At 21.6% G+C, this 22994-nt stretch overlaps 4 protein-coding genes across 5 annotated transcripts; all 4 read right to left on the bottom strand.

The window, feature by feature from the left end:
- Positions 1 to 268: 268 nt before the first annotated feature.
- LOC724620 (inner nuclear membrane protein Man1) lies at positions 269 to 8097 on the bottom strand. Its single transcript, XM_026441370.1, has 11 exons — positions 7616 to 8097; positions 6640 to 7319; positions 6452 to 6551; positions 5690 to 5901; positions 4671 to 4885; positions 4423 to 4551; positions 4207 to 4336; positions 2577 to 2850; positions 2284 to 2505; positions 2007 to 2191; positions 269 to 864 (listed from the first exon to the last, which is right to left on the bottom strand). The coding sequence occupies exons 1-11, from the start codon at positions 7780 to 7782 to the stop codon at positions 737 to 739; spliced, it is 2442 nt and encodes an 813-aa protein (XP_026297155.1). The 5' UTR covers positions 7783 to 8097; the 3' UTR covers positions 269 to 736.
- Positions 8098 to 8977: 880 nt separating this feature from the next.
- Positions 8978 to 11060, bottom strand: LOC100579052 (mitochondrial-processing peptidase subunit beta). Its single transcript, XM_003251365.3, has 8 exons — positions 10810 to 11060; positions 10501 to 10672; positions 10272 to 10428; positions 9966 to 10177; positions 9739 to 9882; positions 9509 to 9654; positions 9240 to 9443; positions 8978 to 9177 (listed from the first exon to the last, which is right to left on the bottom strand). Exons 1-8 carry the CDS (start codon positions 10948 to 10950, stop codon positions 9037 to 9039), a joined length of 1317 nt encoding a protein of 438 aa, XP_003251413.2. The 5' UTR covers positions 10951 to 11060; the 3' UTR covers positions 8978 to 9036.
- A 1700-nt stretch (positions 11061 to 12760) lies between these two features.
- On the bottom strand, positions 12761 to 16680 carry LOC412112. Of its 2 annotated transcripts, none has more exons than XM_006569561.2 (8): positions 16316 to 16680; positions 15195 to 15401; positions 14684 to 14945; positions 14485 to 14607; positions 13877 to 14038; positions 13608 to 13802; positions 13021 to 13211; positions 12761 to 12929 (listed from the first exon to the last, which is right to left on the bottom strand). In XM_006569561.2, exons 2-8 carry the CDS (start codon positions 15386 to 15388, stop codon positions 12764 to 12766), a joined length of 1293 nt encoding a protein of 430 aa, XP_006569624.1. In that variant the 5' UTR covers positions 15389 to 15401; positions 16316 to 16680; the 3' UTR covers positions 12761 to 12763. The 2 variants fall into 2 exon arrangements, with proteins under 2 accessions (XP_006569624.1, XP_006569623.1); XM_006569560.3 differs by lacking the exon at positions 16316 to 16680 and adding an exon at positions 15621 to 15807.
- A 2787-nt stretch (positions 16681 to 19467) lies between these two features.
- Positions 19468 to 22864, bottom strand: LOC100576131 (zinc finger protein 267). The gene is made up of 3 exons (XM_006569562.3): positions 22451 to 22864; positions 21897 to 22280; positions 19468 to 21583 (listed from the first exon to the last, which is right to left on the bottom strand). The coding sequence occupies exons 1-3, from the start codon at positions 22589 to 22591 to the stop codon at positions 19982 to 19984; spliced, it is 2127 nt and encodes a 708-aa protein (XP_006569625.1). The 5' UTR covers positions 22592 to 22864; the 3' UTR covers positions 19468 to 19981.
- Between the last annotated feature and the right edge of the window lie 130 nt (positions 22865 to 22994).

Here is a 22994-nt window from a genome sequence, read left to right as displayed (position 1 = left end):
TGATTTTTTAATAATTTATTTCATTTTTTAGTAATTAATAATTAATAAAATCATTTTTTTAATAATTAATTTTTTTTTTTGTTTTACATTTGACTTATATTTTATATATTTTATGAAATTCGCAAGAATGAAGTATTATATATATTATCCATGTAAACAAAATTAACTACTTTACTGAATATTAATATATAAAAATTTATTAATAATTTATAAAAAAATTATCGCCTATATCAACACGATATAATGTTACGTCATAAATTAATTTTTCTTTGACACACAATAAAAATATATGTAATACAATAATTTGAATATGCATTATGAATTTGTATATTGCTACTTAAGAAATGTCCATAAAATGCAACATTTAAAATGATAATATTTTCGCACTTATTTTACATATTTTCGCACTTAGTTTCATAAATAGTATAATCTTGAGTCTTATTTTTTCGATTTTCGTACCTTAAAAAAGGTCATACAACATAATCAAAACAAAAATGCTTATAAAAAAGTCTCTATTCATTCAATTCTTAGAATTCTATTACACAATCGCAAGTCTCAAATTCTATACTTCTGCGCAGTAGTACGAAATTCTACTTTTTTTTTTAGAGCAAAAAATAGAAATCTTGCGAATTCTGGTCCGCAAAGAATCATTTCAGCGGAAAAAATTCAAATTCTGTTTGAGAATTGTATATGTACAAGCGAAGAGGTATTTCGTCAATTTATATCCACATTTCTACTAATAATCTGCTTGCATAGATAATCGTTGATTGTTACTTGGTTTTAATGGTGTTGTACAACGACGCGCATCTGGAAATCTCTCGTAATATCTCTCTAGTCTCAGGTACTTTACAGTTACTAAGTGACCTGGAAAAATATTATGATATATATACATATATATATATATATGCGCGCGCATGCGCGCATATATCACATACACAGAGTATATATATATAGTATATCTCAAAAATGTTGATACATTCATAAACTGAAGATTCCTGAGGTAATTTCAAGCAAAAAATTTTTTTTTGTAAAAACTTTCATTATAGCTTTATTATTAATAAAAAAACTGGACAATCACGAAACACATAATCGTGTCATAACAACAACATTAGTTATATCGCTGATTGAACATGAATAAATCCAAGCAATATATCTCATAGAAAATATATTAAATATTATATTAATTTATTTATTCATTATTAAAAAATATTTCATCGATGAAAAAAATTATATTCAATACATTTTTTTTAGAGATATATTGCTTGAACTTATTCATGTTTGGTCAACAGCATATGCTATTATTATGACGTGATTAGACTATGCTTGGATAATGTTTTTATTAATAACTTGTTAATAAAATTGTAATGAAAGATTTGCAAAGAAAAATATTAAAATTATTTGAGGAATCTCTAAGATGTTTCAACATTTTTGGAGTACTCTACATATATTATGAGATATCTGTTGATTCTAAAAACCAAAATAAACTCCAAAATTGATGTACAAAAATATCAATTAAGATTTACTAATTGATGAGAAGAAATGAGACGAAAAAGAATAAGATTAGTGTTTATATACTATCATATTTTGCTTTCTCTAATAAAAATTTGATCCTTATTACTCTAAGTATATTTTTTAAATACCGATAATAATTTACTTCAAACATCTTTGATTTCAAACATATTTATTTTATTGAATATTGCTTTCAGACATTTTTGAAGTCATCAAATAGGATTGCAATTATTTAAAAAAAATCATTAAAAAAAAAAATAAACTCAATTATATTCAATAAGTTAGTTATATTCAAATACTAAAAATAAACAATAATTTCGTGCTAAAAAGGAATGATAAGGATTAAATAATAAATAAATTTAATTAAATAAATAAATCGACATTTTTGTATTCCAATTTTGACTTCTAAAATCGACTTTCTAAAAATATTTTGAAAAAATATTAACATATTATATATATTGGAAAACGTTATATTAAAAAATTTTATAAATATTTACCATCAAACCAACATCCATGTAAAGCCCTATAAGCTTTTCCTGCATCTTCTTGTGACATACATTTCATGTAAACACAACCTTCTCGACTACCGCGATCTACACGAATGTGAAGAATTTTAACACCTTCTCCACATTTCTCTAAAATAGCATCTTGAACTTTTGTTTCCCAATCATCTTCAAATTCTCTAGAAATATTTATGTATTTATTCATACATACGTATATAAATACATAAATTTATATTAAAATTAAAAAAAAAATATAAATTGAAACACTTACACATCTGCATCAAACATATGCCTTATTTTTAAACAGGGTGTTGGTGAACAAGTCAAACTATTAACAGAACCTTCCATTGTTTCGAAAGCTTGACCTTGCCACACTTTAGATTTTTTATTTAAAACAAAATTTTGACTGTTAGATTTGTTAAGACTATTATTAGGCAACCAGCGCCATACGTGAAATTCTTCCCCTGAAACTTGTTGTACTTCTCTTCGAATTCTATAATTAAACACTTTTATTTAAAATATCAATAAATATCATTATTTATAATAATTTGCTAAATTTTTTACCTAGATTCATTTTCATCCAAAAATTTTACTGCTTTTTCCCAAAGTCCAGCCATTTTTTTTCGATCTTTTGGAGGTATAAGATTATCACGTATATGATTTATAGCAAGAAAACTTTCTTGTGTACTGCCCGGAGAACTAATTGCTGCATTTTGATGGTGCATCTCAACCATATTAATAATATCACTAACAAGTTTAAAAACTTCTCTCTCTGTACTTTTCTTGTATTTTATATACCAAACAAACAATTTCTGCATTCCTATAGCTGCTAGAAGACCTAAGAATATATTGCAATATTATTTATTTAATATTTATTTTACATAAAATTAAAATAATGCAATGTAATACAAGATTTTATTTAACGAATGTAATATCTTTTAAAGAATAAATATTATATATATAAAATATAGTTTTTTTATAGACATATACAAGTTTTTAAAAATCAACTTCAATTTTTTAAATGGAATATAATTTTTATTTATATATTAATTCGTGCAATACGTTATTTCTTAAAATATAAACAAATTTTATTAATTTTCAAGACATTATAACTTGAAGTTTGTATTAAAGACAAAAAAGACATGAACAATAGAGTATCGCTTTGTATGTTCTTTGTCTTTTATAATAAGTTTTACAAACTTCAAGTTCTTTTAAATGATTTCTACAAGTTCCTAATGATTTTTTGACATTTAAGTTTATTTTTTTGACAATTTTTTATAGAAAACTTTTTTATAGAAAATAATAATCTGCATCGATAGTGTAAAAATTATATGATTCTATTTAAAAACTAAAATCTTGATACAATCTCTATGTCTCCATCTACTATAAAATATTTAAAACTTTATTATATAATGTTTTTCTTTATACTTAAACAATTTTTTTATAGCATTATATCTTTAAAAGATATTCCACTGTACTTAAATAAAACAAAAATTTATATATGTATATATATATATACACACACACACATAATGTTATTATATTTGCTATCTTTAGAGGTCAAAATAAATACAAAAATTAATATATAAAAATGTCAATTAAAAAAAAAACTTATTAAGTTTATGATAGATGAAACGAGTATAAATATATTGCAACGACGGAAACAGAACATTATTCTATTTTCTTTTCATTTTGTTTAACCTAAACTTCAATTGTTTATAATTTAATAAATAAACTTTAATATATAAAATCGATATTTTTATATATCAACTTTTGTTTTGATATTTTAAAATCGACCTTCTAAAGCTATTTCACAAATATATTAACATGTGTATTATGTGTATACGCGCGTGTACAAGCACACACACACACACACACACACACACACATATATATATATATATATATATATATATAAAATTTGAAAATATATAAAATATTTTTAATCTACTGTTATCACAAAATACATATCAAGCTTTGCAATATGATATGCATAAGAGAATTGCAGGACAAAAGTTATTATAACAACAAAAGCAAAATTTACTAATGCGACGTAATTACAGTATTAAGATACTAAAATTGTATGTATAACAAAATGTAATACTTTAAAATATAATTATCATGTTATTATAGAACCTTATAGAGTTATAGTTTCAACAAGTTTCTTCCCATAATAAGTCGGTCAAAAATTTACCAAGTGACACAATTAGAAGAGAAGAGAATATGGTGAAAAGTTTGTTTTTAACAAGACATTGCATTGGTAATTCTGGATTCATTATCACCATTCCAACTTTCCCATTTAAACGAGTAGAAAATAATTCTTCCTATAACAAAAGAATGTCTTTCTTTAATTTATATACATTAGAAAAAAATAAAGAAAATAAAAAACAAAGAAATTTTTTTACAATACCAAGGAATCCAAAATATTGCCGGAATTTCCATTATCATCACTTATGTCTATAAGAGAAATTCCCCATTTTGGATTTTTTATGACAAGTAATTGTGCATTTTGTAAATCTTCTTTTACTTCCAAGCTTGTCTATAACATTATTTTGCATAAATATAATATAATGTGTAACAATTAGTATTTCATATAATTTATTAATTATAATTATTAAATATAATTTAATAATTAATATTTTATTTAATTCAACATACCACTTTATTACTTGTAAACATTTGCATGATCTCAGAATCAGTTAAATAAGGAGTTTCACTGGAATTATCACATATCATGGATACAGCCTTTTTTGTTAAAATAGGTTGAAGTTTCTTCAACAATTGTAATACAGAATCTACATTTTCTTTCATTACACAATTAACTCCAGGTAATTCATAGTCATCTCCAACAAAACATAATGGTATGTTGCTATCTACAAATTGAAATATAAGACTAAAAACAATTATTTAAAGATTTATATATGTAATAAATATATACATTTTTTTCAAATTAAAATATATATATATATATATATATATATATATATATACACATATATATATACTTTAATTTTTATAAAAAATTGCTATGAGTTTTTACATTTATTTCATGCATATAATAATTTGGAGAATTTTTTAAATTATTTAATTAAACAATAATACAAAAAAATAGGATAAAATCATTAGAATGGGAAAGGAAATAAAATATCAAAATTAATATATCAGTAATACTTATTTTATTATACATGTTAAAAAAAAATAATACATATCTTAAGCAAACTGTTATGAAATTGATTATACATTATACAGTTTAAGGATAGAATTTGTATAACATGATTAAATTCCATAAATTATTAAAATTACATTTAATATTCTATTGTGATTATGAAATAACAAATAAATTTCATAATAAAATTATGAAATCTACATTGATAGAATTGTATTAATCTTATTTTATTTTTTATACAATACACAAATTTATATGCTATTTTTTAAAATATTAATAATTAGTTTATATTCACATACATTAAAAAATTGTAATTCATAATAAAATTATGATATTGCAATATTGTTAATTATAAGTATATTTAAAAAGCTTTCCCACAAACTATTATTTAAAATTTATATTTCATATTATATTTTTTAATATTACTATATATATATATATATATATTATATATATATATATAATATATATATATATATATTACTTAATTGTTACGATTCTGAATACCTACCCGTTGAAAGTGATGGAAAAGTTTCTGTTTTTCCACCAAGTCCCATGTATATAACAGCAAGAATTCCAAAAAATAAGGCAAGTACTACTACGAGAATTACAGATACCATATTGTGATTATTCCGTACATCTTCTCTATTTGTAGGTGATTGTTTAAACATTCTGTTTACTGTTTCTCGAGATCTATCGGTAGATGATGTAGTATGTCTAGAACTGGAAGATATTAATTTCATATGGAAAATATTAATTTTATAATATAAATATAATTTAATATAATTTACAATATAATTTACTGTATATGATAATACAATTTGACTGATAATACAATTTTAATTTTAATTGGTATAATATAATAAGATTTTACTAATTAAAAAATTATTAAATTAAAATATTAAGTATAAACTATATATTTATTAATATTATTTATTGATATAATTCTTTGTTAGCTATTCAGATATATTCAGATATATATATGACTTATAAAAGCATTTTAAATTTTAACTTTGTGAATTGATATACATATATTTTTGTTTATTTTTTATTAATATTAAATTCCTATCTTTTTTATTAACTAGTAATTATTATATTTGTAAAAATTAATCTATAATTTTTAAAGATTATGAAGAATGTAGACATTATATAATTTATATTTTTCAAAATATTTTATATTATTTATTTATAATTTCCATTACTAATATCTAAATTTAAATCTTTAATTGATTTTATAACTTATATTAAATTTTTTAATTACATACATACATACCTTGAACTAGATGATGGATATAATGATCTTAAAGAAGAAAAATGACCATTTGAATCTTTTTCTTTTAAATCTGGTACATTTGATGTAAATCGTGATGGACCTAAATGATAAATATATAAAATAATAAAAAATGAATTTATTAATATACATTAATTGTGCATTAATTATATATATTTAATAAATCTTACTTTTTAATGTAGATAAAGATGTAGATGGTAAATTAATGGATGATCGTGAACTTAATCTCCTAGTAAATTCCGATAAGAATGGTGTTTCATAATTTGCCAGAAGATCTCTTTGATTTGTATTATCTTTTATACATGTATCTTCATTTAATGAATGTATTGGAGAAATGTTTGAATCAAAAAGTGATTCACTATATTTATTATCTTTCACTATGTGAATAGATTTTGGTTTTGAATCATATGATTTTGGAATTTGATCTTGATCAGAAATATTATGCTCGTAGATTTTAGGTTCTTGAAATTTTCCTGTGTTAGATAAATATTTAGATGGAGAATATGTTTTAATTGGTTCTTCAATAACATCTGAATCTGAACCAGTTTCTAAGCCATCAGTTACACTTGATTTATTTGTTTTTGTATATTTTTTATGAGTAGTTTTTGTTATTGTACGGGTTGTAAATTGTGAAGAACTATCATAATCTGGTACTATAGGATCTTTAAATTCAGAATGCGTTGTTTTATCTTTAATTGGATTTTTTGATATGTTTACATCAGAAGATGTTAAAACTGATGCTGGTGGAGGCATAGGATTTGCTAGAGTTTGTCTTCTAATATTTACTGTTGCTTTTTTCTTTTTATTAATTGTTGAACTTGTATCATCATCTGTATCTTCACTGCTATACCTAATATATAAATATATAAATATAATGACAATTTTACTATAAAACATTAGAATAATTATTAAATAACGCACATATAATTATAATAAAATACAAAATAAAAAATTGAAATAAAATTCCTTATAATAAAATATATAAGATATATAAGGTAAACAACAGCAAAATAATAGTACTAAAGATTTTTCATATCACAAATAATTTTTAAATTTAATAATATAAATCAAACAAAAATGAAATAAATACAAAAATTTAAAACTAAACGTAACTAAAATTACAAGAATATCGTAAACTAAAAGTACCTGGCAGCTAACGAATGTCGTGACCCTGTACCGCCTCGAGTTTCAATTAGATTTTTTAATTTTTTTACAAGAATTTTTCTAGTGGTTTGTGTTACGGGACCTACAGGATATCCATATTCCATCAATTTACTTCGCAATTCTGAATCGCTCAAAGCATCCACCGACATTTTGTTTATACAAAAAAAAGTGCTCTTCTTAAAAGAACCCGGTAAAAATGTTGCCTCGTGTAATACGAAGCTCTTACTACGTTTTTATGAAATGTAATTAGAATTTCGTTCAAATCACATAAATAAAAATACACACTATCACTAAACTGCACATGTATTACGTTTCAAAATATCATGAATATTTTTCATAATACTACACAACTTAAAAAATAATCTTGGTTATAACTAAAAAATGGCGCAATTTTCTAACGGTCGCGATCACGCGCATACTCGTTCACACTATTTCACGCTCAACTCTGTCATCTATAGTCATAGAATAAGATTTATCAAGATAATCTAGTTGAATCATAACATTAGTATTTTCTTAAATTTTTTATTCAATTACTCATTTAAAATTTATTTAATGTTGAAATCATTTCTCTTTACGATATATTTAACTATTATTTTAAATGAATAACTTTTACATTTATAATTTTTAACAATTTAAATAATCAAAATTAATGAATTCATCAAAATTTTTAGCGAGTTACATATCATCGATTTGTAATTTTTGAAACGATATTTTAGAATGTGTTTGAGCAATGTCAGTGTTCATGTTCTAATTATAGAAGGTTATATGATCATGAATTACGCATAGTTTTTATTATGAAAAAAAAAAATAAAGTTATAAATAATTATAATTACTATGTATTTTTCAATCAATTATTTATTTTTTATGTTTTTAATATAATATATAAAAAATGATGTCATATTTGAGAATTTAAATATAAAATTTGATGGGATAAAAAAAATTTTTATATTCACTTTTTTGTTTTATTAAATATTATTTATACGTTAGTATAGTATAATAAATTTTTAAATTTTCTTGTTATTGATCATTATTTATATTTTTATTTTAAACTGTAAATTTCTATTCTTGTTCATGATTTTAACCGAATTCATTATTTTAATCTATCATTTATTTTATTTTAATCTACCTAGTATTTTTAAATTTTAATATAATCTTGTTTTAATGATAAATATATTTTGAACTTTAATTTAAAATTTTGATTTTATTTTTAATTATAGATATAATTTTCAATTTACTTTCAAAGAAGTTCTATTTTAATTTTATATTTATTATGGAAATAAAAAATCTTTTTATTATAACTTATTTAATTCATTTTAACTTATTTATTAATTTTTAAGTAATTATGTAAATATTAAAAGAAAACTTATTATTGTTTTATTATTTAAATTTTTTTATAATTATCTTTAATATCGTAATAAATATAATCCATTTCTTATAATAGGATAATCTGGTAAATTTTCAATACGACCAAGTGCTATAACAACTGGACTTTGATCATAAATGTATTTTTCAGAAACTTCTCTTATTTTATCTACCGTTATTTTCTGTAATGTAAAATTATTATTTTATAATAAAAAAATAAATTTTTTAACATTAAAAAATTTACCTCATATTCTGCAATTCTTTGTTCAATAGGTTCATAACATCCATATCTAAAAACATTTTCAACAATATCAAAAAAACGATTTGTTGGATCATCCAGTATTGTCAAATTATTTGTAACACATTGATTAACAGCTCGACAGACTTCTTTTTCAGTTATTGTTGTACATAATTTCATCCACTCTTTTTGTAATGCACGAATCATATGCTATATAAATGTTTCAAATATAATGATTGTTAAGATTGAATTTTCTTAAAATATTTAAAATATACCAAAAGACATAATTTGTCACAAACGAAATAACAGCCCCAAATACTAGTAGTCTGTGCCCAATTATGAAAAAACGATTTGTACATGTAACACAAATCTGTATTGAATGCTAAGTGTGCAATATATGGTGCATTATTATTTCTTCCGCCTAAAGATAAGTATTACGGACATTTCATAGCTTATATTAAATAATATATTAAATAATATTTCCAAATATAAGATTTTTGCTTACTACATGTCTTGTCCCAAGAACCTATAATTTCTTTAGCTACAGTAAGTGCAATATGGTCTTCACGTTGTTTATAACTTGATCCTTCAAGTCCTATTGCTACATATCCTAATTCATTATCATCATCTCTCAATCGTAATTCAGCAGCTTGATTATAAACATATTTATATATATCATATATAAAATATAATAAAGAAGAATATTGGAATACAATTTAAAATTTTTTTTACCTGAGAATCGATATTCAAGTGATTCTCTATAAGATTGCATTTTATTAAAAATTCCAAATATTGATTTATAATCTTCAACATCACACTTAAAATGTTTACAAATAATTTCTTGCAATTCTTTTAAATTAATAGATCCAGTGCTAATCATTGTCATACAACATATTTGAAATAATCGATTACGAAATTCAATCAAATTTTTTGTACAAAATTTTCTAAAAATTTCATATTATAATTAATAAATATGTATATGATATTTAAATAATAAATAATTTTTATAAATTTTATTATTTTTTGGATTTTACTTACTTTATTATATCAGTTTCAGGATATACACTATTACCAAGAGCAGTATCCTGATATGCAATACTTGGCAAATAATCCATCACAACTTTTTCTCTGTTTGATTCTATTTGACAAAGTTCATGTAAAATTATATTCTTTTCTTGTATAACATCTTTATCACCTATCAAAATAAAAAAAAATATATTATTATAACAAAAAAATTTTATAAATATAAAAAAAAATTTTAACTCACATATTTCTCCATTCAAAATTATATCTGCAAATAATTGAATTAGTTTGTCTACTTTACATGAAAGTACTGTTCCATAAAAAATAAATATATCTCGCATAGCAATAGCTGTAACTTTTCCACCAATTTCTTGTAATATATTTTCCAATTGTTCCTTATTTTTATTTTTTGTTCTCTATATTGAATATAAATATTTATAATATTAATTTTAATAAATTTTCTATAAATTCTTATATTAACTAAATAAAAAAATAAATATCTATTTCTGTTTATCACATATATGTTATATATTTTGTTATATTTTTTTCTTACTTTGAAAAGTAAATGTTCTAAAAATAGAACGCTACCACGTTCTTCTGGCATTTCATACATTGCACCAGCTGGTACAAAACATCCTATGGTGGTGGTAAAAGAATTTCTATATTCACATATAAGGCGCAGACCATTATTCATATAACAAGATTCTACTGAATTTTCTGTATTTATATATGTATTTAATACATTAGATGTCTGTCTAAAAATGTTTTTATAATCTTTATGTATTTTATAATGTTTATTTGAAATATAAACAAGTCCCTTAAAAATAAATTTAAATAATAAATAACATTATCTTTAATGCTTTCAATAAATAATTTAAAAAAATTATGCAACATACTCTTTTGATATATTTATATATAATATTATTTTGCATCTGTAATAAATATTTCGAAATTAGTATCATTTTTTAATTCAAATATAGTATAATATGTTATTTATATTAGATACATATACAAACTGTAATTAATATTCATTTAAACAATTGAAGATATATAAATTTCTTTTACTTTTTTTTTTAATATATAGGGCATTAATATATTCAAGAGACGTTTCTGAAGAATTGATTTTAAATGTTAAAATGAACATAAATATTGATATAAAGATTTTATTAAAACTTATTTATTAAACTTATTATTTAAATTAAATGAAATAAATCAGAAATAAAATGCTTTATTTCTACTACAATATACTCTTATTCTGTTTCCATTTCGATTCATTTTAACATAAATTTAAATTGTTTGTATCTTAATAAATAAATTTCAATCAACATTTTTGTATATCAATTTTTGCATTTATTTTGATCTTTAATCAACATTTCAAAAATGTTCCATAAATATAATTTTAATTAATTTTATATTAATTAATTTTTATATTTATTTCATATTATTTAATTAATTTCTATATTTCAACTATTACAATAAATAAAATAATTTTCCAATTTGTTGAAATATAAGTTTTATTATATGCAATGATATTAACAATATAACAAAAAAAATGGAATAATGTTCTACAGTATAAAAATCAGTGATATAGTTATTCATATATGAATGTTCATATAATTTCAAATATAAAATAAAATATATGTTTTATAAATGATGATTAGTATATAAAATTTAACTTTATGTTTAAAGTTTATTATGTTTTTTTTTTTAGAATTAATTTGTACACATGTACATATGAAAATTTCTTAATTAATAATTTTTTTAAATATTACCATCACTTATTGATATTTTTTTATTTTTCTTTCTTTTTCTAATAAATAATTCATAAATCATTTTTTCAAAATATTTTTAAATATTTTAAACATATAATTTCAATAGATTTCATTTATGAAGTTAAAAAGATTTAATAAAGAAATAAAAACATATTTTTTAATATTATTATCCATATATTTAATTTCCCCCCTTTTTTCCCCTTCCTCTTTTCTCTATCTTTTACCCATTTCCTCACTATCAAATAATATATTTAAAATATTTCATTCATATATATATAGTACCTTCATTTGATAATGAAATTTCATTATCATTTCCGATAATTATATCCATTAATTATATTAAATACTGCTGACATAAAATTAATATGATCAAATTGCACACAAATATTTATATACAATATAATGGAACTGTAACACATGTGAATAAATATATTGAACACATGGAAGTTATAAAATTAGAATATAAATTTTAAATACTATTCTATATTCCGCATTATAATTCATTTATTATTTAATAAAAGTAAAAAAAATTATTTCTAATTCTTAATTTGTTCTATTCATTTTTTGCGGAAAATAAATTTATTTAATAATAAAATGTCGAGTCATTGATAATTTCAGAATAATTCTGAAAAGTTTTTCAAATGCTTATGTTTAATTGTTGATGTTTAAACGTATTTAAATATATATTTAAATCTCTTAATTATGTTAAATTTATACGTTTAATATCTGTTACAACTATGTTTCATCAAAAGAAGTAATTATTTTAACATTCGGTCTTTGTGATTTAAAAGTTTCAACACCTTGCCTTGTAACAGATGTGCCACTTACATCAAGGTGTTCGAGATTCGATGCATTTAAAGCCAAATGAACAAGACTTGAATTTGTAACATGCGGATAATTTCTGAAACATATAAAAAATTATTTGTTAGATTTATTTTACGAATTAGAAATTGCAGTATTTAATAATATTTGATATAATAATATAATAATACCTAACAACTAATGTTTTTAAATGAGGATTATTAAATATTCGTTTATCTCCTTCTACAACTATAACTTCTTCTGCAGAATTGTTGATTATACGATCACATGTATCACTTCCAAGAGCACAGATTGCTCTGTCTGTTATTAAACAACGTCCAAACATATAATTTTCCCAACGAAATCCATCTTCAACAAGAAACTATATAAAGAAGGAGAACAAGAAAAAAATAAGTACAGTAAAAATTATAAAATAAGATTACAAATATAAATGTTAATATATTCATGAAATATTTAAAAATACAAAAATGTTGATTAAGGCTTATTTATTTATTAAATCATAAAAAATTTAAATTAGAAAAGAGAGAGAATGGTAATAAGATATAACTATGTTACATTATTTTTTGTCTCATTTCATTTAACACAACTTTATCTAACAACAATTTCAATTTAATAAATAAGTTTCAACCAATATTTTTATACACTATCTTTTATTTGTTTTAATTTTAGAATAAATCTTCCAATGATATGTTACGAATATATTAGCACTTTGTAAATATTAAATTAATTTTATAATTTTTATATATTATTATTATACTTGTGCAAGATTTCCATCTTCATATACAGGAAGTTGATTCAAAACTTCACGTTGTAAAGGTCGAGGTTCTGAATCAGGTAATTCTGCATTTCGTAAACTGGAAGGACATTCTAAATAAAGATGTGTCAAAGTTTTAGTACAACTAAAACATCCAACTTCACTATCACCAAGTGCAGTATCTCGTAAATCAAGAATCTGAAATATATAATTACTTAATTACTCGAGTTATTAATTTATTAAATGAAAATATTAAGAAAAAGATTGTTTACTTCTAATGTTTTAAATCCAAATCTTGTAGCTAAACTAGTATATGCTACACATTCACCTAAACGGTGACAAGAATTTAGCCTTAATTCTTTCAATTTTGGCATTTTACTAATAACCAATAATGAATGTGGAGTAAACCATTGGCAATTACTTAGAATTAAACACTGAAAAATATATAGATATTATAAATCACTAAATACTATTTAAATATATATATATATTTATATATATATATATAATATATATAATACATATATATATATATATATTAGTAAAAATTCAAATAAAATAAAACAAAAAATAATAATAAAAAGAACAAAAGAAATGGTAAATGAAATTATATTTAATTGCTTCTTGTTTTTATATTATTAGAACATTATTATTTGTCACAGATTTGGAAGAAAGTGAGTTATTTAAAAATGAACCTACCAAATAATTATTAAGTGAAAGAACTTCTCAATTTGCAATTAGTGTAAGCAGTTGTTCTGTAACTTACAGTTATTTATTTATAATAAAATATAAAAAAGTAGTACAACAAAACTAATCAAATATATATGTATATACTAAAAGAAAAGTGAAAATACATGCAACTGAAAAATGAGATTCTTACTGTTAAATTAGGCATATGGAAATTCATTTTGAAAAAATATGATTTATTACTACGCAAATATCCCATTTTACAACCTTCTAATGAAAGTTTTTCTATTGTACTTGGAAAATCTGTTATTTGAATCTGTAAATAAAAATACATTTATTTAAAAGAATTTTTTTAATCTTTTGTCTAAAAATAATTAAATATTTAAATTTACCTTGTCTCCATTAATGCAATATTCCTCAATAATCAATTCTTTCAATTGAGTGCATATAGTTTTAATTGAATTAAAAAAGCAAGGACTAAGTTCTGTGTCATGTTCACAATATAAATCACCACGCATAGCAAGACTTGTTGTTATAGGTTGAAGAAATTTTATATATTCTTTTAAGTCATTTAATAACATAGGTGTTTCTCGAAAATCTACCCTTCTCCATAAAGTTTTATCTTGTGCTATTTGGCCTAATCGTTGACAAGATCTAGAAAAAATAATGAAAATAATAAAAAAATTATTTATATACATTTTAATATATATATAATGTATTAATATATTAATAATATATTATATATATTTTATATATAATCTTAAATTTATAGAATATTAATGTATAAAGTTATTATATATATATAAAGTTATTAATATACATATACATTGTATATATATTAATATACATATACAATATGTATATATATATTAATTATATGTATAAAGTTTTTTTAAAACTTACAAATTTATTGCCATAAGATCTTTAGGATTTAAATATTTAAATATATTTAACAATACATCATCTGAGAAGTCTAATATATGTGGATGAATTATTATATTATTTGTCTTTTCATTTTCTTCAAATTTAATACGTTTCATATCTTCTTCACTACTTGAAGCTTTAGGAGATAAAGATCTACTGCGTTTCATTTTCATTTTTTTTTTACACCTACAAAATACAATAGAAAATTAAAATAAAATATTTTTATATCTTAAATTGAAATACAATGAAATTTCAAATTTTTAACTTATTTTGTATAAGTTTAATTTTTTATAAATAAAGATTTCTTATTATTAATTTTGCATAGTCATCATTTAATCCAAAAAATCAATCTGAATAAGAGTTTGATTAAAAATTAAATTTATAAATATAAATAATTATATATACATAAAACAAATTAAACGATTAGGTATCGAGAACACTTGTTCTTCTAATGGTTTTAATTCTTTTTGCATTTTCTTCCAATAATTTTAGAAAACTGAAAGTGTTTTCTGTTTTCAAATTGAAATTGACGTAAAAACACAAAGAAAGTTTTGTTCACAAAACAGTCTAATTCTGACTGCTGAATAAGCTCTGTTTCTTTGGCTGAAACCCAGAAATAGTGATAAAATTTCTGCCAACCATATGCCACTATGATCAATGATCCTACATAAATTTTTATATATTTTATAAATAAAAATAGATATTCTAATATATTTAAAAGAATTTTTTTATAAAAAAAAAATTATAAATAAATTTAAAAAAAATTATATATAATAATGTTTAGTTTTATTTGCAAGAAATAAAAGTTTCTAAATTATACAATTTATATATATTATGAAAAAAACTTTCTTTTATATCAAAAACATTTAGAAATCATCACAATCTAAACAAAAAATTGATGCTTAATAAAATTTAAACATTTATTCAATAATATTGACAACATAATACATATATAACAACTTATATTTCAAAATTTTTATCTAATTAAATGAAATATCTTTTATTTAAGTAAATTATAAGAATTCTCATATTCTTAAAAATCAACAAGTAATAACATAACCTTATGTTTGAAATAGTATCATTATATTGTTGACACTTACCTGATTATTATCTACAATATCAAATAAAGAGAATTATATTTAAACTAATATTGATTTAAAAATTAAATATCTTAACATAATGTATTTAATTTATTTTATTTATTGAAAATATATACACAACGATGATTGCATATACTTTCCTCGTCAAACTAAACTTCTTACAAACTTGACTTTAGTTTATCATAATAATGTCTTTTAGATATATGAAAACTATTTTTAATAGAAATAAATTTATAAAAAATGTATAAAGAAATGTAAAAACATATAATTTAAATTTTATTAATAAGTCATATACGTAAAGAATAGTTTTAGAAAACAAGAATAGTTTTAGTATGATTTCAAATCTTTTCAAAATCCAAATTAATTACGAATGGAAACGAAGCGAGAACAATATAAATATCAAATTAATTTTTTTTTAGATTTATTTCTTTTTTTAAAATGTATTTAATAATTTTTAAACTATTCTTTTTAAATTAATTTTTTTTTAAACTATTGATAAAATATATATATATAAAAATTTTATATTATTATTTTAAATAATAAATTTCAAAATTTAACTGTTTAAAGTATTGTTTATTTAATGAAAAGTATTTTTCTTAAGTCGATTTTTTGTTATCTATATATAAAAAATTAATGATACATTAAATTCATATTGAAGATCATATTGTGTATGTATATATTAAATATATTAATTATTAAATATTAAATTTATAAATTTAAAAGATATTATTTTTATATTTGTAAATAGTTATCAATGAAAATGAAATAAAAATTCATTCTCGAATTCATTCAATAAACAAAATTAAATCCGTTTAATAACAAAATTTTTTAATATTTAAAATATTTTTTTACGCAAAATCAATTCATGTAAAAAAATTGTTGAATTTCATTTAAAAAAGGAACAAAATTATATTTTTTAATTGCATCAATACATTTGTGAAAAAAATACCACGGAATAAAAGAAAATTTATCAGATATTATAAAATATTTTTGTAATTCTGATAAAAAACTATAATTCAGTTCAGTTAAAATTTTCTCAATAAATAAAATTAAAATTACTTTATATATGGGATTAAAATAAATCTTATATTACTATTTTTAGAATATTATAATATATTTAAATATAATATTAGTTGGAAAATATATACAATGTAAAATATAAAAATTAACAATATAAATTTCAAAAATAATCATATCTAAATAATTAATGTCATTTTATTTGCAAATTGCATATAGCAGGGGGCTACTTAAAATCAAAGAATTATTATTTTATATATAGATTTTCTCATGAAATAAATGATTTTTATGATTTTAATAATTAGGCACAAAGTATACAATTAATAAAAGCATTATATCTTTGGAGTTATATCTATTTTACAATACTTTAATATGAATAGAGGTATTTTCTGCTTTGCTGAGAATACCATTTTCTTAGGAACAGTGCTAACAGTTTTTTGTCTTATTCACTGGACCATGTTATATACAATGTCATTTCTATAAATCTATATTTCAAATGTACATCTAATGCTAACTGATATAGAAACACAGTCTTAAACTCATTACTTCTGTTTTGATATATATATATACAAGACTTTATAATAAAATAAAGTCTAACCAGTAATTAAAATAAATTTTTTGTACTGTGGAATATTCATTTACATTTTAAGACATTTGTTATGCAATAACAAAACTTTATTAATATATGTTTGTAATAAAAAATTTTGCACTCAAATTTAATTGAAAATTTCATATTTTAATAATGCATTAATTCTGTAAAAAATATGATATAAAATTGTGCAATTTAAATTTTTTACTAATTTTTTTACATATGATATAATGAAAAAGATGCAGATAAATTAAATATCAAACAATAATTTGGAATAAATTATAAATTTTTGGTAATATATTATTATTGTGTAAAAATACAAAATTTAATATATATATATACTGAGAATATGCTGGGAACTTTTGTTATATTGTTATATTAAGTTATAGTTGCCCCCTGTTTTTGATTTTGAAAGTGAAATTAAAAAAAAAAACCATATAAATTAAATGATAATGTTAATTATATACAGATGGAATAGAAGTAATGTGGCTTAAGAAATATAAATTCTTTTAATTCTTCTTGATTTTGGTCAATATATGCTGAAAATTTAGCAAGAAATTTAGATAATTATAATTTCTCATATACTTATTTTCAAAGATTCATTGTATGGCACGCTTTCATTTGTTAGAAAATAACGATTTTAAGATCGTTGTACATATTCTAGTGTTATACAATATACACATATGTATATTGTAAGTACACTTAACTGAAATCTTAATTATATTGGAGCTAATCTGATTAGATTGCACCTGATGTTGTTATCTTATTATTACCAATTTATATATAATATAAATTTCTTTGGTCTTAGATTTTGTTTTGTATTCTAATTTACATATAAATCATATAATTCTAAAATACTTTGTAAAATGGTCATAGATTGTTGCAATCACTGCTCAAAAAAAAAAAAAAAATAAAATAAACAACAAATTTATCTACTTTTGATAACCATATATCTAATATATATAATTATAAAAAATATTGCACAAAATAAAATATAAAACAACCATTAATTCTTGCATGACAGATGCAGGATCATTTTACACAACGATATTCATACTTTGTTTCTTGTTTTAAACTGTTATTATAATTGTAAATAAACAATATTGAAATTCAATATTTTTTTAATAAATTAATCAGAATTATTGGTTGTCTCAAATTATATTATAAAGCAAAATTAAAGCATCGAATTCAGATCTGATATATTGCAAACAAAACTTTTGTTTTTTAATATAATAAATATTATTATATGTATATATTTAAGATATTTTGAATATATTCAGAATTTTTTTCTCTTAAAAATACAAGAAAAAAATTCTGATTCTGCATATTGATTCTGCATCGATCTGCCGCATCGCTATCAGAATTTCATTGTTTGAAGATTAATATCTTAATATCATTTTGATTATTCATAAAAAATATAATTTAAATATTGATTACATCAATATCAATATCAATAATCAATAATGATAACAAAAATATTATATACTAATGAAATTTATAAAAGAATATGATTATTTCTAGTATATTATTTTAATTTTATTAATATAAACAATTAAAGTAATTGGTAATTTATACTGATTATATATTGATTTGATATTTTCATTTTAATTTAATGAAAATATATTTCTAATCAGGTATTGGAACAACCTTATGACTATCCATGCACACTTAAATTTTGTAGCACACAATCTGTTTGAACATTAAATAACAGTGTGCATTCATATAAAATAGCATGCATTTCATTTTACTGGCAAAATATATACATAGTGTATAATTTCAAGTTAAGCTCATAAGCCACTGAAGATTCTACTTTCTGATTGATAGAATATTGATAGAATATAAATGATAAATTATTTAATTTTTAATTTATTTAAAATAATATTTAAAAATTCATTTTTTTTTGTCTTATTAAAGTACAAAAAATTTCCTTCTTGAATAACAGAAGGCATAGTTTAAGAAAATATTTTAGCGCGTCATAAAATTTCTCTTGCTCACATAACAACAATTTTGTGATTGTTACCATTTGGCAAGAGAACATAATAGACACGCTTCCCCTTATCTCATTGAAACTCTTGTATATTATTATGATACTGATTATTAAATGAACCATTTGGTTGTTCATTTCTTTCAATAACACTTTGCATTTCAACTGTTGATCCATTATTAGACTGTCCATTGCTATTATTTAAGTTCCCAGAATTATTAACATTACTTGTTACTATGTTTATATTACTTGTATTAGATTGTTGTGTTTGTTGTTGTTGTTGCTGACCATTTACAGTATTATGAGAAGAATTATTATTCTTTGATCTGTGCCTAAGTTTATGAGTTGTAAGATATTGTTTTACAGAGAATGCTTTGTGACAAATATCACATTTATATGGTAAAGGATCCTGACAATTTACACCATCCCCAATAGTTGAAGCATGAGTTGTTAAATGCATTAAATAGTAATGTTTTACTACAAATGATTTTCCACAAGTTTCACAAATATACGGACCCGATACACCATGCGTTTTACGATGTTTGTGAAGATTGTCTTTTCGAGAAAAATTTTTACCACACATTTCACACTGATGCATCTTTTCACCTGTATGAGATACAGAATGCCTAACTAAATGTTCTTTGCGACTAAATGCTTTTGAACACGTAGTACACACATAGGGACGTTCACCAGTATGTAGTTTTCTATGTTGATAAAGATGTTCTTTCCGTTTAAATGGTTTACCACAAACATCACAACTAAATGAATTGCTATTATTTTGTAAAGAATCTTCTTTATTATTACTATTATCAGATGTTTCATTTAAAAGATTTTGAACAGAACAATTATGACCATTTAATTGATTTATGGAAGAAAAAATTTTGCCACATTCTTTACAAGTAGTATTTCTATGATTTTGTGAAATAACTTGAGGATTGACAGTAATTAGAGATGTTGGTTCAGGTCCTGATTTTATTCTTAAAAATTCGGAGATTTGTCCGATTGAGTTGCGAGATATTGCATCTTCCGATTTAAATTCTTTTGTCTCTTCTCGAACAGTTTGTGTAACTAAAGGTGCTTCTTTAAATCCTAAATTTAAAAATACTTCTGGTGTGGCTTGTACAGTATAACCTTGTACATTTTGAGTACTTTCATCTTTTGGAGTTTCAGATTGTACTTTCTGAATGATTTGTTGATTTTGTTTAGCATCAGGTTCTGATTTTAAAATTATATTATTATTTTGATGCACTATTTGTGCTTGAGGTTCTTGCTTAATAGGAAATTCTTGTGTAGCAATTTGTACTTGTTTTTCAATTTGTTGAAGTTGTCTATGTTTTTCAAACTCTCTTTGCTGTCTTTGTAATTGTTGAATCTGTTGTGTTATTTGTGACTGATTTTGTTGTTGCTGTTGTTGACCAACTTGTGTTTGATTTTGTGGTTGAGAAATTTGTTGAGAAATTTGTCTTTGTGATTGCATTTGTTGATTTATTTGGCCATGATTTTGAATTTGATTTTGCACTTGTTGAATTTGCGATGTAGAACTTTGTTGATCATTAATTTGATTTTGTGGTTCATTTGATTGTTGAGGAGATACTTGCTGTGAAGTCTGTTGTTGATAACTATAATGTGTTTCTGCTGTTGCTTCTACAACAGCAGCTGCCATACCTCCTGGTTGCATCTGAAATATATATTAATTAGGTAAATTTTTTGTTTGTATAGAATAAAAAATTTTGTTTATATATAATAGAAAATTTGTTTAAATAATAGAAAAAATAATAATATAGTAATATAATAAAAAAAATAATAATCTCTTTTATAAGAAAATGATTATATTTCAAAAAAATTCTGATATAAAATAAATTTTATTAGATAAAAATATATTTAATATAATTAATATAATAAATAAAAAAATTAAACTTTAATAACAATGTAAATAAAAAATAATATAATTTATAATATTTATTATTAATATTATTATTATTGTAACAAACCTGCATGGCACATTTATATTGTTGAACCCTTGCTTGAACTCCACTGATAATTTGAATATTTGAAGTATTTATATTACTAACAACAACAGGTTGTTGATGTTGTATTTGTTGATCATTATTGATTATTTGATTTCCTGTTGTTGGTGCTACTTTTTCAATTGACTTTAATACTTCATTTTCAGGTGTTACAGGTCTATCCTTTTCTGTATTTTTCACATAAACCTTACCTTCCTTTAGAAAATCTTCAGAGAATCGTAGTGAAGTAAAATATGATTCTAACATACCCTCTGCACTTACAACTGTTTCTCTAAATTCAATAAAGTTTTCTAATTTCTTTACACATTCGTGACAAACAATTTTTGGCAAAGAATCCTCTTCTAAAACCTTAAAATACCAATTAAGTTTTATGTACAATTTATCGATATAAATCAATTGCTTAATTATATTATATTATTAAATAAAGAATTAGCATAACTAAAAATATCTATAAATCTATTTTATAATATAAATTTTTCAAAATCTTTTTCAATCGAAAAAAGGATATCTAGACTTACCTGTATAGGCAAACATGTTTGAATCTTTGTTTGAAGTTGTCGTCTACGACCTTCTTCCCGGAAGATGTTCATTTTGGTTCCTTCGTTGCTAGTACACAATCTACACAGTTCGTAATAATTCACTCTTCGATATCCAGACATTATTTTCCCGCGGAAAACTTAATTGCGCGACCTTATAAAAATCGCGAATGACTTTGTTTTCAAAGAAATACACACGTGACAATGATCACTGTTGCACTATCATCATGAACATTGCTGTTTTGCATGCAAAATAAGATTCTGTTTGATATCGCATTTCTGAGACTACATGAATCGCATCCGTAGCCATTTGCAGTTTGTGATTATAGCGACAACGAGGGATAAGAAAACGCGCTAAAAATTTAAACTTGCTCTTAAATCGTATACAAACACAATTTACAAACTTTTATTATAATATATTATATACAATTGTATATTATATAAAATTGCTTATATAAATTACTTATTATACATTTTAAGATTACTTATAGATTATTTATAAATATAATGGATATTAATTATAATG

This window comes from Apis mellifera, linkage group LG1 (assembly GCF_003254395.2).
Source record: "Apis mellifera strain DH4 linkage group LG1, Amel_HAv3.1, whole genome shotgun sequence".
Classification (NCBI taxonomy): domain Eukaryota; kingdom Metazoa; phylum Arthropoda; class Insecta; order Hymenoptera; family Apidae; genus Apis; species Apis mellifera.
The sequence above is the reverse complement of the archived record's forward strand: the minus strand, read 5'-3'. Positions and strand labels throughout refer to the sequence as shown.